Source organism: Dictyostelium purpureum (genome assembly GCF_000190715.1).
Source record: "Dictyostelium purpureum unplaced genomic scaffold DICPUscaffold_284, whole genome shotgun sequence".
Classification (NCBI taxonomy): Eukaryota; Evosea; class Eumycetozoa; order Dictyosteliales; family Dictyosteliaceae; genus Dictyostelium; species Dictyostelium purpureum.
Window position 1 is genome coordinate 17,158 of NW_003519620.1, and position 12,393 is coordinate 29,550.

The 12,393-nt window shown below is 23.4% G+C and overlaps 5 protein-coding genes across 5 annotated transcripts; 4 read left to right on the forward strand and 1 right to left on the reverse strand.

Annotated features, from left to right (window-relative positions):
- Positions 1-686: 686 nt before the first annotated feature.
- DICPUDRAFT_39207 (uncharacterized protein) lies at positions 687-1,546 on the forward strand (the record flags this gene model as incomplete). The annotated part of the gene is made up of 3 exons (XM_003291521.1): positions 687-833; positions 951-1,372; positions 1,465-1,546. 3 exons carry the CDS (start codon positions 687-689, stop codon positions 1,544-1,546), a joined length of 651 nt encoding a protein of 216 aa, XP_003291569.1.
- A 330-nt stretch (positions 1,547-1,876) lies between these two features.
- On the forward strand, positions 1,877-2,647 carry DICPUDRAFT_99071 (uncharacterized protein; the record flags this gene model as incomplete). The annotated part of the gene is made up of 1 exon (XM_003291522.1): positions 1,877-2,647. One exon carries the CDS (start codon positions 1,877-1,879, stop codon positions 2,645-2,647), a length of 771 nt encoding a protein of 256 aa, XP_003291570.1.
- Positions 2,648-3,205: 558 nt separating this feature from the next.
- On the forward strand, positions 3,206-5,453 carry DICPUDRAFT_49927 (uncharacterized protein). The gene is made up of 5 exons (XM_003291523.1): positions 3,206-3,311; positions 3,690-3,959; positions 4,039-4,213; positions 4,292-4,592; positions 4,667-5,453. Exons 2-5 carry the CDS (start codon positions 3,743-3,745, stop codon positions 5,399-5,401), a joined length of 1,428 nt encoding a protein of 475 aa, XP_003291571.1. The 5' UTR covers positions 3,206-3,311; positions 3,690-3,742; the 3' UTR covers positions 5,402-5,453.
- Positions 5,454-5,478: 25 nt separating this feature from the next.
- On the forward strand, positions 5,479-9,835 carry DICPUDRAFT_156185 (uncharacterized protein; the record flags this gene model as incomplete). The annotated part of the gene is made up of 4 exons (XM_003291524.1): positions 5,479-5,482; positions 6,056-6,089; positions 8,077-8,105; positions 9,687-9,835. The coding sequence occupies 4 exons, from the start codon at positions 5,479-5,481 to the stop codon at positions 9,833-9,835; spliced, it is 216 nt and encodes a 71-aa protein (XP_003291572.1).
- A 376-nt stretch (positions 9,836-10,211) lies between these two features.
- On the reverse strand, positions 10,212-10,424 carry DICPUDRAFT_13560 (uncharacterized protein; the record flags this gene model as incomplete). The annotated part of the gene is made up of 1 exon (XM_003291531.1): positions 10,212-10,424. A coding segment is annotated over one exon (213 nt), but the record flags the coding sequence as incomplete, so codon positions are not given.
- Between the last annotated feature and the right edge of the window lie 1,969 nt (positions 10,425-12,393).

The window sequence follows — 12,393 nt, forward strand, 5'->3', positions numbered from 1 at the left end:
ATTTGGTTTATTTACAACATAATTATTTAAAAATTAAAAAATTAAAAAAAAAAAATAAAATTTTTTTTAAAAAATATTTTTTTTTTATTTTTTTTTGGAGGTAAATATTTTATTTATAAATTATTAACAGTTTATTAATTATAATTTATTATCTATTTAATATATAGTTATTTATTTTTATTTAGTTTTAAGTTTATTTAATTTAATTTAGATCACTGGTTTTTAAATATTTGGTTTTCGAAAAAGTTTTTTTTTTATTTTTATAATTATTAATTTTGAACATTGGGAAAGATGCTTATTTTTTGTTTTTTATATTTAATTGTTTAGTAATAAATAAACCTGGATATATTATTAATCCCAGTTTTTCCAAAATTATTTTTATTTTTTTTTATAACTGTTTTTTTATTTTTTTTTTTTATTTGATTTTGGTATTGTGCTAAATTTTTATTTTTTTTTTTTATTTTTTTTTTTTCATTTTTTAAATTTTAAAATAATTTAGGTATTATTGGGATCGAAATATCTGCCCAGTTTTAAACCTACACACCAAAAAAGATACTTTATATTTTATTTTATTTTATTTTATTTTATATTTTTTATTTTTTTTTTAAAATTAATAGTTTTATAAAATTATATTTTTTTATTTTTTTATTTTTATCATTTTAAATATTTTTTATATTAAAAAACCAATGAAACTTTTATATTCCCTTTTATTATTTGTAGCTTTAGTTTGTAATCTTGCCTATTCACATATTGGTATTGATTTTGCATTTGGTTCAAATGTTGCAGACCTTTCCTGCTTCAAAGGTAAAGGTTACAGCAAAGCAATCATTAGAGTAAGTGTCCAAATCTCTGTCTTTTTTTTTTCAAAATCTTTTTTAAATTTCGAAAAAAAAAATAAAAAAATAAAAAAAAAAAACTTAAAATTAATATTATTTTTTTTATAATAATAGTGTTATCAATCAATTGGTCAAATTGATCCAAATTGTAAATCATCAATTGAAAATGCTAAAAAAGCAGGTTTATCAGTCGATGTTTATATTTTCCCATGTTACAATTGTGGTAATCCATCAAATCAAGTTGAATCAACTGTAAATTATATTAAATCATATATCGATAATAAATCAGTAGGTACTGTTTGGTTAGATGTTGAGGGTCCAGGTGCATATTGGTCCAATGATCATTCAGCCAATGCTAAATTCTTTGAAGGTCTTGTAGCCGGTGGTAAAAAAGCTGGTGCTAAAATTGGTGTTTACACATCAGCATCACAATGGGAACCAATTATGGGCTCATACACTGGTGGTAAAGACTTCCCATTATGGTATGCTCATTATGATAATGATGCTTCATTCAAAGATTTCACTGCCTTTGGTGGGTAAGTATTTTAAAATTATTATAAAAAAATGAATTTAAAATAAAGTAGTCTAATTTAGTGTTTTTTTTTTTTTTCTTTTTAAAAAAATCTAGTTGGAGCAAACCATACATGAAGCAATATCAAGGTGATGTCTCAGAATGTGGTTTAGGTGTTGATAAAAACTATTGGGCTTAAACAAATTATATCAATCATTTAACCAAATCAGTTCACAATATAAACATTTATATTTTTTAAATTAAAAAATCAAAAACCAATAAAAAAAAAAAAAATTATTTATTAAAATCAATAAAATTATCTATTTATGTGTCGTATTGATACAGTTTTTGTTCATCAAACTGAGAAAAATACCATAATTTTTTTTAAACTTCAAAAAAACGAGGAAATTTTTTTGTTTTGAATTAAAAAAAAAAAAAAAATATAAATTAAAAAAAAATATAAATTTAAAAAAAAATTATCATTTAAATTAAACCTTACACACATTTTTACCTATATTTTTATAATAAAATGTCATTATTAAATTTTTTTACAAAAAAAACAATAAATAATAATAATAATAATAATAATGATAGTGATAACCAAGAAAGTTGTAAAATTAAAGAGGATGATAGAATTAAAGGTTTAAAAATAATCGAAAATATATTTAATGACGAATATCATGACAAATTATGGGCAGAGGTAAATAAATGCGAATGGGATGATAAATCATTGTTAAGAAGGACTCAGCACTATGGTTATAAATATAACTATAAATCACGTCAATTAAAAGATGAAGATATTGCACCACCATTTCCGCAATGGGCCAACGATTTAATAATGCTGCTATTAGAAAAACAAATAATAAATGATACTCCAAAACAACTCATTGTGAACGAATATAAAGACAATCAAGGTATAAGTGCACATGTCGATTCAAAAATATTTGGTAATTTAATTTTCAGTATTTCTCTAGGTTCAAAATGTAAAATGGTTTTTAAAAAGAAAATTGAAAACAAAAGTAATAATACTGATGACAATACTAGCAATAGTAAGGATAAAAGTAAAGCAACCTCAACCAATAATACTAAAAATAAAGTAGAATATGAAAAAATAGAAAAAGAACTACTCCCAAACTCAATCGTTTTGTTACAAGATGAAAGCCGTTATCTTTGGACCCACGAAATCCCCAAATTAAAAAAGGGTGACCATAGAATAAGTTTAACTTTTCGTTATTTATTAAATGATAAAGATGATGAAAAACCAAAAAAAAATAAAGCTAAAAAATATTCTCCCTATTAAAATTATCAATTGTTTTTTTTTTTTTTTTAAAATATATAAAATTTCAATTTCAAACAATAGTTTGTTTAATACCATCCCTAGGGATATGATTATCGTTGTAATTTTTTTCAAAAAATAAAATTTTCATTTTTTTTATTTTAAAGAAAAATGATGTATTTTTTTTTTTTTTTATTTTTTTTTTTTTAAATTTTTATATTTTGATTGAAATTTTTGGGGTTTTTATCTTAAACATGATTGTAATCAATCAAAAAGGGGGGAAATTCAAAAAAAAAAAAAATTTATTTTTGTCTATTGATTAATATGTTTAAATGAAAATCAAAAAAATGAAAACTGATAGAGATGTCGCGCCACAAGATATCTTAGTTTTCATTCGTGTGGGTAAAATAAATGTGCATTTTATAGAAAAAAAAAAAAAAAAAAAAAAAAATAAATAAAATAATTATTTTTAATTTTAATTTTTTTTATTTTTTTTTTTTAATGATTTTTTTAAATTTTTTTTTTTTTTTTTTTTGTTTTTTTTTAGAAAGCTCTTATTTTTTTTTTTTCTAAATGCAATAAAATAATAATATCTTAAAAAATTTATTATTATTCATTCAAAAATATTTATTTATTAAAATTTTAAAATTTTTTTTTAAATTTAAAACTAATACTTTAAGAACCAATTGTAATTATTTAAAAACATATCTTAAAAAACAAAAAAAAAAAAAAAAAAACAAGCAATAAACTAACACTTAATTTTCTTTTTTTTTCTTTTTTGTATTATTTATTTTTACACAAAATAAATTAACATATACAATAACAACACAAACATATAAACAAAATACACATATATTCAACACCAAACGAATCTTTTAATATTATTTTTATTTAATATAATATCACCACATAAAAACACACACTCAAACACACTATTATATCTTTTTTATTATTTTTATTATTTTCTTTTGTTTTTTTATAATTTTATTTTAAAAAAAAAAAAAAAAATATAAAACAATAACATTATAATCGATTAATACCATTTTTATGTAATTAAATGCTATAGTTTTATTTTAATATAATAATATAAAATAAAAAAAGATATATAAAATAGATAAAATGGAAGATATATCATTTGTTAATGAAGTCGATAATAAAAATTTTGATATAATTGTTGTAGGTGCAGGTGTTGCAGGTAGTGCATTTGCATATTCAATGGGATGTAAAGGTAAAAAGGTTTTGTGTATCGAGCGTGACTTATCAGAACCAGATAGAATTGTCGGAGAATTAATGCAACCAGGTGGTGTTAAAGCTTTACGTGAATTAGGAATGGAAGGTATGTACTCAATACTAAATAGAAATCATCACAGTCATTACTGTGTACTAATAAAGTCATTATTTTTAAATAAAAATAGAATGTTTAGAGGGTATTGATTCATCTTTAGTTTTTGGTTATGGTATTTTTAAACAAAATAAAGGTGTTAAATTAGCATATCCAAAAGATAAAAATGGTGGTATTATAAATGGTTTCAGTTTTCATCATGGTCGTTTTATTCAAAAATTAAGATTTAAAGCATCATCATGTGAAAAGTAAATATTAATTATTTATATCATACATATATATATTAAATTTTAATTATATTAATAATTTTTATTTTTAATACATAGCGTATTTATGGTTGAAGGTACAGTTAATGCATTAATTGAAGAAAATGGTGTAGTTTTAGGTGTTAAATATGTAGAAAGTAAAAAATCAAAAGACGAACAAAATACAATTATAAAAGAAGTAAGAGCACCATTAACAATTGTTTGTGATGGTTGTTTTTCAAATTTAAGAAAATCATTAATTCAAGATTCACCACAATTAACATCTACTTTTGTTGGTCTTATTATTAAAGGGGTACAACTCCCATATCAAAATCATGGTCATGTATTTTTAGTTGATCCAGCTCCAATTTTAATGTACAGAGTAAGTGTTTTCATTATATAATTATAATAAATAAAATTTATTTTAAATTAATTTTAAAATTTTTAAAAAAATAGATTGGATCAGATGAAATTCGTGTTTTAGTCGATATACCAAAATGTCCATCAAATAATGAATTAAGAGAATATTTAGAAAAAGTTACAGCACCACAATTACCAGAGTCATTAAGAGAATCATTTTTAACAGCATTAAAAACTGATCCATTAAAGAAAATGCCAAATTCACGTTTACCACCAAATAAAATTTCTAAACCAGGTGTATTATTAGTAGGCGATTCATGGAATATGAGACATCCATTAACTGGCTCAGGTATGACTGTTTGTTTATCAGATGTTTCAATTCTCACCAGATTATTGGCTAATGTTTCAGATTTATCAAATAAAAAAGAAATTGAAAATGTTGTTGCTAAATTTGTTCAAGAGCGTAGACCATTAGCTGCTACTTTAAATGTTTTGGCCGGTGCTCTCTATAAAGTTTTTTCTGCATCTAATGAACATTTAAGAAAAGCCTGTCTTGGTTATTTAGATTTAGGAGGAGAATTCTCTGCTGGTCCAGTCGCTCTCTTGTCAGGTCTTAAACCTAAACCACAAGTTTTAGCTATGCACTTTTTCGCTGTTGCTTTTTATGGTGTATTAAAAAATATTTTACCTTTCCCAACTCCTGCTCGTATTCGTCGTTGTTATCAAATTCTTTGTGCCGCTTCAGATATTGTAGTTCCTTTACTTCGTTCTGAAGGTGTATTAAAATATTTAACTACTCTTTGTGTAACTTTAAGATTAACAAATCAATAAAAAAAAAAAAAACAAATAATTTATTTATATATATTAAATAAAAATTTTATTTAAAGAAAAATCGGTAAATCTTAATAATGTGTAAAATCACTTTGGTTATTAATTTTTTTATTAATTATTTAAAAATAACAAAAAAACTAAATTTTTTTTTTAAAAGTGAAGATAATTAAAAGCAAATGCTTTAAATTAATCAGTAGAATGAAGATTTTTTAAAACAAATGCTCTAAATTTATCAGCAAATTTTATTTAATGTTTTCTGCCACCAACAACCAAAACCCCAGTTTTCTATAAGATAATTATCAGTATACCTTAAATAGGTATAATCTCCGGGAAGAGATATTTATAATAAAAGAAGCTCCCCTTCCGGGAATCGAACCCGGGGTATCAGTGTGAGAGACTAATGTGTTACCGACTACACCAAAGAGGAGATGCTTGATGAAATATTGGGGTAATAAAAAAATTTTGAAGCCTGCAAGATATGGAATTCAGATTTATTTAGAGTGAAAATTTTTGCACAGAATAAATAAGAAAAAATTGAGGGTATAAAAGATAATAAACCAGCCTTTAAAGTAGGATTTCAATATATTTCGAAAAGTTGGACCCTCAAGCTTTTGTTGGGAACTTTAATATTTTTTAAAAATAAATTAATAAAAGTTTTGTTAACCTTTGCACCATTCTTATTGAAGGGGTAAGTCAAAAATTCATGGTTAGCAATTAATACAAAATTTGAAGCCAAGATCTAATAATTTTTATCTCATATGTGAAATAATAATTAATATAAATAAATAATGTTGAAATTGAAAAAAAATATTAAATTAAATTAAAAAATAGTAATTTTTGTTTAATTGAATAAAAATTAATTAAAAAAATAGTTAATATATTAGGTTTCTATAATATCATTCTTTTCTATCTGTTTTTATGTTAATACCGAGTATCTAATTTCATCACTAAACCTCTATTTTATATATATATTTAATAATTATTATTTCCATCTTAATAAAGTAGGGTCCATATATATATATATTCCGGGCACTTTTGTTCTAGACTCAAGCATACTTCAAACAAGAGCCAATATATACGAGTACTACCTCTTCAACAAGAGTTACTAAAACCAACAGAGAAGAATGAAGGAAATTGGAATAGAAATCCTCGCCTATAAAAACTCAAACTTAAACATTTATCCACTGTTCTCGATAGAAACAAGAAGATTCCATTACACCCAATTACAAATGGAAAGATAGAATGATGTTATATCTATTCTTGTGAAGGTTGTTCTAACTGTTCTTTAATTGTTTCCCCTGTTGAATTTATTGTTTTTGGGTTTGAACAAGGTTAGGTTGAGAATTTTGATGGTTTTATTTAGTGAGTTTTTATTCTCAGGGACTATTAATTCTATCTTACCATTAGTAATTGTTTGAAGTGGAGTTTTCTCGTTTCTACCAAGTACTGCTAGATATAGGTTTGAGTTTTCATAAGCCAAGATTTCTATTCTCATTTCTTTCATTTCGTTCTCTGTTGGTTTTAGTAACTCTTGCCCAGTTAAAGAGGTCTTACTCGTTTCTTGAGTCCAAAACTATTACGAGTTTTCTGAATCTGAATCTTTTTGCCGTTTCAGTTTCATCTGTTAATGCCCTCATTCTTTTTTATTATTGTTGTTGTATCTTTGGTCTTTTTTATAATATTTTGAATCTGATAGCAGATTAATCCTTTTAAGTAATTTCTGTAAATTTGGAATACATACGTTTCATTGTCTTTTTTTATTTTTTATTAACTTGAGTTGCTGAGTTATCTAATAATTTTCTGAAATCATCATTTGTTTTGTTATTTGTGCCATTGTTATTAGAATTTATGTTTTTATTTTTAATATTTTTTGATAAAATTTGGAAAAAATTTTTTTTTTTTTTTGAAATTAATTTTCTTTTTTTTTTTTTAAAATATTTATCTAAAAAACTATACTACCTCAAAGAGATTTAGGATTAAACCTTGGGTTACTCGCTCTAACTTAAAAAATAAAAATAATTATTTTTATTTTTTAAGTTAGAGCGAGTCAAAATAATTTTTAATCTCTTAATAAAATATTTTATTGAACCCAATTGTGTTTTATAAAAATTAAAAAGAGTTTCTGGAAATGGGATATTTTTATTTCTATCTATTAAAAGAGAAAACTGAAAACTCTCAACCTAAGGGGTACCTAGAAATAATTTGCAGCCGATTAGGTTTTAATATATAAAGTAGGATAATTATAATTTGGGGTTTAAAATAATATTCAATGTAATATCTGCCATATCTGGATCTACCTGTAATATTATCAATCTAAAAATTTTAAAAGATTAGGCTAAAACTATTATATCAAATTAAATTCAATTAACATATATTAAAAATATAATAATTTATTTAAAAAAATAACACAAATAGAAAATTGTTTTTGTATTATTTTATTTATTTTATTTTTTTATAATAATTTTTTATTTTTTTTTTAATTTTAAAAAATTGTATATTAAAATTTTTTTTTTTTTTTTTATTAAAAATAGCTTTCACCGCACATATAGTTTTTCATCCATCAGCTTTTTTTGCAATAACTTACATTAAATAATATTCACTCGTTTTTACACACACATATATTTTTTTTTTTTTTTTGTTTTTATTTCTAAATAATTTATTTATAATATTATAAGAATACTTGCAATATATGAACCAGCAGGTAGTAATCAAAGAAATGAATTAGCTGACAAACTGTGAAGTGAATAAGGATCATTACTCAATAATAATCAACATTAATTAATAATAATCAACAATTAGTTTTCGAATTTTACAAAAACATAAACATTTCATATAAATTTTATTTTATTTAATCATTTGATCTTAGTACCTTACAACTGCTCGAACTCTACAACCAATACAATGATACAAATATAAATAACTCAATACCAATACAAATTATCTATGGAAACTACAAAGAAGCACTTGAGGTTGGGGTGAAAATAAAAATGTAAAGTAGCTCCATCTACATTACAAATATTTAGGCAAATTTACCATAATGAGATCACAAGGAAGATTTATGATGCCCAAGTGGATTGTTGAACCAAAAAATATTGCTCGATGCAGGGATCGAACCTGCGACCGTGGCGTTATTAGCACCACGCTCTGCCGACTGAGCTAATCGAGCAAGCTGATGAAAAGTGTAATTTGGGACCCCTATACGGTTTAAAAAAATAAAGTCTAAGTTTAAATAAATAGTATAAATTAAGAAATTTCCCTTTTGCTAAGTTGATCACCTCACGCCTTAGTTGTGCATGGTGCACTTTATTACAAAAGTATTGATCACCAGCCCCCTGAGGAAAAATAAGTATTAGGTCGGATTGTAAAAAAAGATGGAAGTAACAATTCGCAAATTTGATAAATGGGACAACTTCAATAAAGATAAAGATGCATTCTAATACAGTAAAGAATATAGCATACTATTAATTGATACTTATAATGTACATCAATCACCATTAGTGCTTCGTCGTTAGAGAAAAGGAGATAAGTTTAGGTATAGTTATTGAATAAACTTGGTAATGATTGTAAAAATATTAGATACTAAATTATATTACTAAGAACTATTCAATAAAAAGGAAAATGGTAAAAAATAAACATATTATTTATAAAAAAAAATTTTATTATATTTTATTTAAAAATTTTATGATGTTTCAATATCCTATATTTTCGATTGGCCTGATGGAGTTGAAAATTATTAACTAAAAAAAATTTTAATAAAAAAAAGAAAAAAATAAAATTTAATTAATAATAAAAATGAAATTTACCACACTCACAAAATTTCTACAAAGGAATAAGAATGCGAACATCATTATTAAAAATTAAAAATATAATTTTTAACTAATATAACCACTATAGATTTTATAATAATAGTTTTTATAATTAAATTTAATCTAAAAGTCCACTTTAAGGAAAATATAAACTCTATTTTAGAGTTTATATTTTAATATTCATTCCTTATGAAACTATCATTATACAATTTTAATTATTCAAATAATATTTTTTATTAATTATAAAAAATAAATAAATCAAAAATTAAAAAAAAAATAAAAAAAAAATGAAATGATTAAGTAAATTTATATAAATATTTATATTTGTATTTTTTTTTTTTTTTTATTCAAAAAAAATCTTACTTTATGATGGTCCGGGTTATTTAGTTTATTTACCCAACTGATTAGATTCTAAACTATATCTTGGAAATATACAAAACGATACACAACTAACTTTAAAATACTATTCAAATTAAAAGAGAATAATATACAAGTTGACCCATTACAACCAGATATTAATATAATTGAAAATCTTTTGTCAATTTTTAAAGAATGGGTATCAAAAAAGATGTTTCATTACCCACCACAAGACCTAGTTCAGGTATACAGACGCATTTCATTCAATTGAAAAATCAATAATAGAATCATTATATGAATCACTCCCTGACCGAATCGATGCAATATATAAAGCATGTGGAGGATATACTTAGTACTAAATATTAATTAATAATATCAATTATATCTAATTGTAAAAAAAATACATAAAATTTTAAAAATTGAAAAAACAGAAAAAATATTGAGCACTATTTTTTATTTTTTTTTTTTTAATTTTTAACAAACCAATATCTTGTAATATGATTTATTTTAGGGGTTCTTATATAAATATTAAATATGACCTATTAATTCAAAAATTATTATTGCTATTTATATATTTGTTGTGGACTCTTTCATCTTTTTTTTTTGTTAAGAATATCATATACAACATCTTGAATTTGACTATTCCATTCTTTGAGAAGAAGACATGACTCAATGGTAGAGTTTTTTAGACGATGTCTTTTATGTGTAACAATATTTGTTCCATTCGAAAAAGTTCTTTCAACTTCGACTGATGAGCATGGAATAGCCAAGTAATCACGAGCAAGAGAAAAGAGAACTGGAAATCTCTTTTGGTTTGAAACATCTTTCCAAAATCTGAGACATTCACCTTTTTTACGATTTTTTATCCATTAGAGCGAGAATATCTGACGCCAAATCAAACTATTCCAACGAGTAACAACGTCCATTCTAAGAGATAAACGAGGATTTGGCAGTGACTTTTTATTATGGGAACTATCTTTTGCTAGACTCCAGAGAGCCAAATTAAAGATATGGATTATACATCTGCTGATTTTACGTACTTGACTGAAAGAGAGAGCTCTTTTATACCAGCAATACCATTGTTGGCATTATCCATAGCAATAGATAATATTTTTTCTCCAATGGTATAGTCTTGGAAGACTGACAAAAGATGGCTTGCTATGTTTTCAGCTGTATGTTTTTCTGTGAATGATTTGATTGATAACAATAAAACTTTAAAATTCATATTTTCATCAAAAAATCGAACCTTAACAGCTAAAAATGGAATACCATTATCCAAAGTCCAAATATCGGTAATGGCACCCAATTGACCTGGGATTTGTTTAACCTTTTCTTTGAGAATTTGTGTGTTGTCTGATTATTGAAGCCATTTTGCTAGATTGATTATCAAATGTTTTCTTTATTCGGTCATAGTTTGAGAATACATCACTCATTAAAAAAGTTCCCAAAGACTGAATAAATAAAAATATGTAAATATAATTTATAATTAAAAGTAAAAAATATAAAAAACTTTTATAATTACCATTTGAAGGAGTTTATTCATAAACACGGTATTACTTCTTTGAAAAGGGAAATCATTAACAATGACATCATTGACATAATGATATCGATAATTAAGTGGCGTTAATTGTATATTTGGTTTGTTTTCTGATGAATTGATTGGGGTAGTAAATTGCGTTATACTTCCTTTTGGTTTTTAAACAGTTCTTAACAATTTAATTTGAGCTTCGTTGTGTGATTGGTAAAGTGCAACCACATTACATTTTAATGGATCACCTATGATTATTAGAAAAAAATATTAATATAAATAAATATTAAAATAATATTTATTAAGGTAAAAATAATTATATTTACCATTTAATAAGGTAGTGATATCTTGTATTTGAAACAGAATGTGTAATGTGGGTATAATTTGATGGAGCCTTATTAATGTAATCGAAGCAAACTCTATCATTGTTTTTTTTTTAAAGCTATATTACCATTAATAAGGCTGAGAGGAAGACTTTAAATATTTTTCTTCTTTTCCTTTTTTCTTTGGTGGATTCAACTTCATCAAAAGAAAATTCAAATTTATTAAAATTAAATTTGATATCACCACCAAAGAAAAAAGGAAAAGAAGAAAAATAAGAAGGATTTTGAAAGGAAAATAAAAAAAATTAAATAAAAAAATTTAAAAAAAAATAAAAATTTTGATGTGCGTTTTTGATAATAAAATTTTTTTAATTTTTTTTTTTTTTAATTTTTTTAATTTTTTTTTTTTAATATATTAAAATTTATTTTTATTATTTAAATAATAAAATAATTTTTTTTTTTTTTTTTAAAAGTGAAGATAATTAAAAGCAAATGCTTTAAATTAATCAGTAAAAAAAAATAATTATTTTAAGAAAAAAAAAAAAAAAAAAAAATTAATTTGAATTTTTTTGAATATAAAATTTTTTTTTTTTTTAAAAGTGAAGATAATTACAAATTTCAAGGATTGCTGTAAATTACAGGAAAACCTGCAAGACGGCCGCTTGAGCCTACCTTTGCCCCATAATGATTGACAAAAAAAAAAAAAAAAATTGGCTGCTCTGAGAATCGAACTCAGGACCCCTTGTTTCCAAGACAAGTATTATGCCACTAAACTAAGCAGCCATTGTTGGCATCCCTGTGGAATCTAACTGCCCCGCCGGACGACCCATTCCAAATAATTTAAAAATAACAGAATCAAATAATAATACTTTTTATCACTTTTTGTGAAAAAAAAAAATAACCCAAAAAAATTAGAAAAAAAAAAAAATTGATTTTATTGATTTTTTTCCACTTTTTCCAAATCATTGATTAATATAT

Excerpts from the sequence above, each read along its gene's own strand:
- DICPUDRAFT_49927 (XM_003291523.1), top strand. The coding sequence starts at position 3,743 with ATGGAAGATATATCATTTGTTAATGAAGTCGATAATAAAAATTTTGAT. Across the intron at positions 3,960-4,038 it reads ACGTGAATTAGGAATGGAAG|AATGTTTAGAGGGTATTGAT; the intron begins GTATGTACTCAA and ends AAATAAAAATAG. Across the intron at positions 4,214-4,291 it reads AAAGCATCATCATGTGAAAA|CGTATTTATGGTTGAAGGTA; the intron begins GTAAATATTAAT and ends TTTAATACATAG.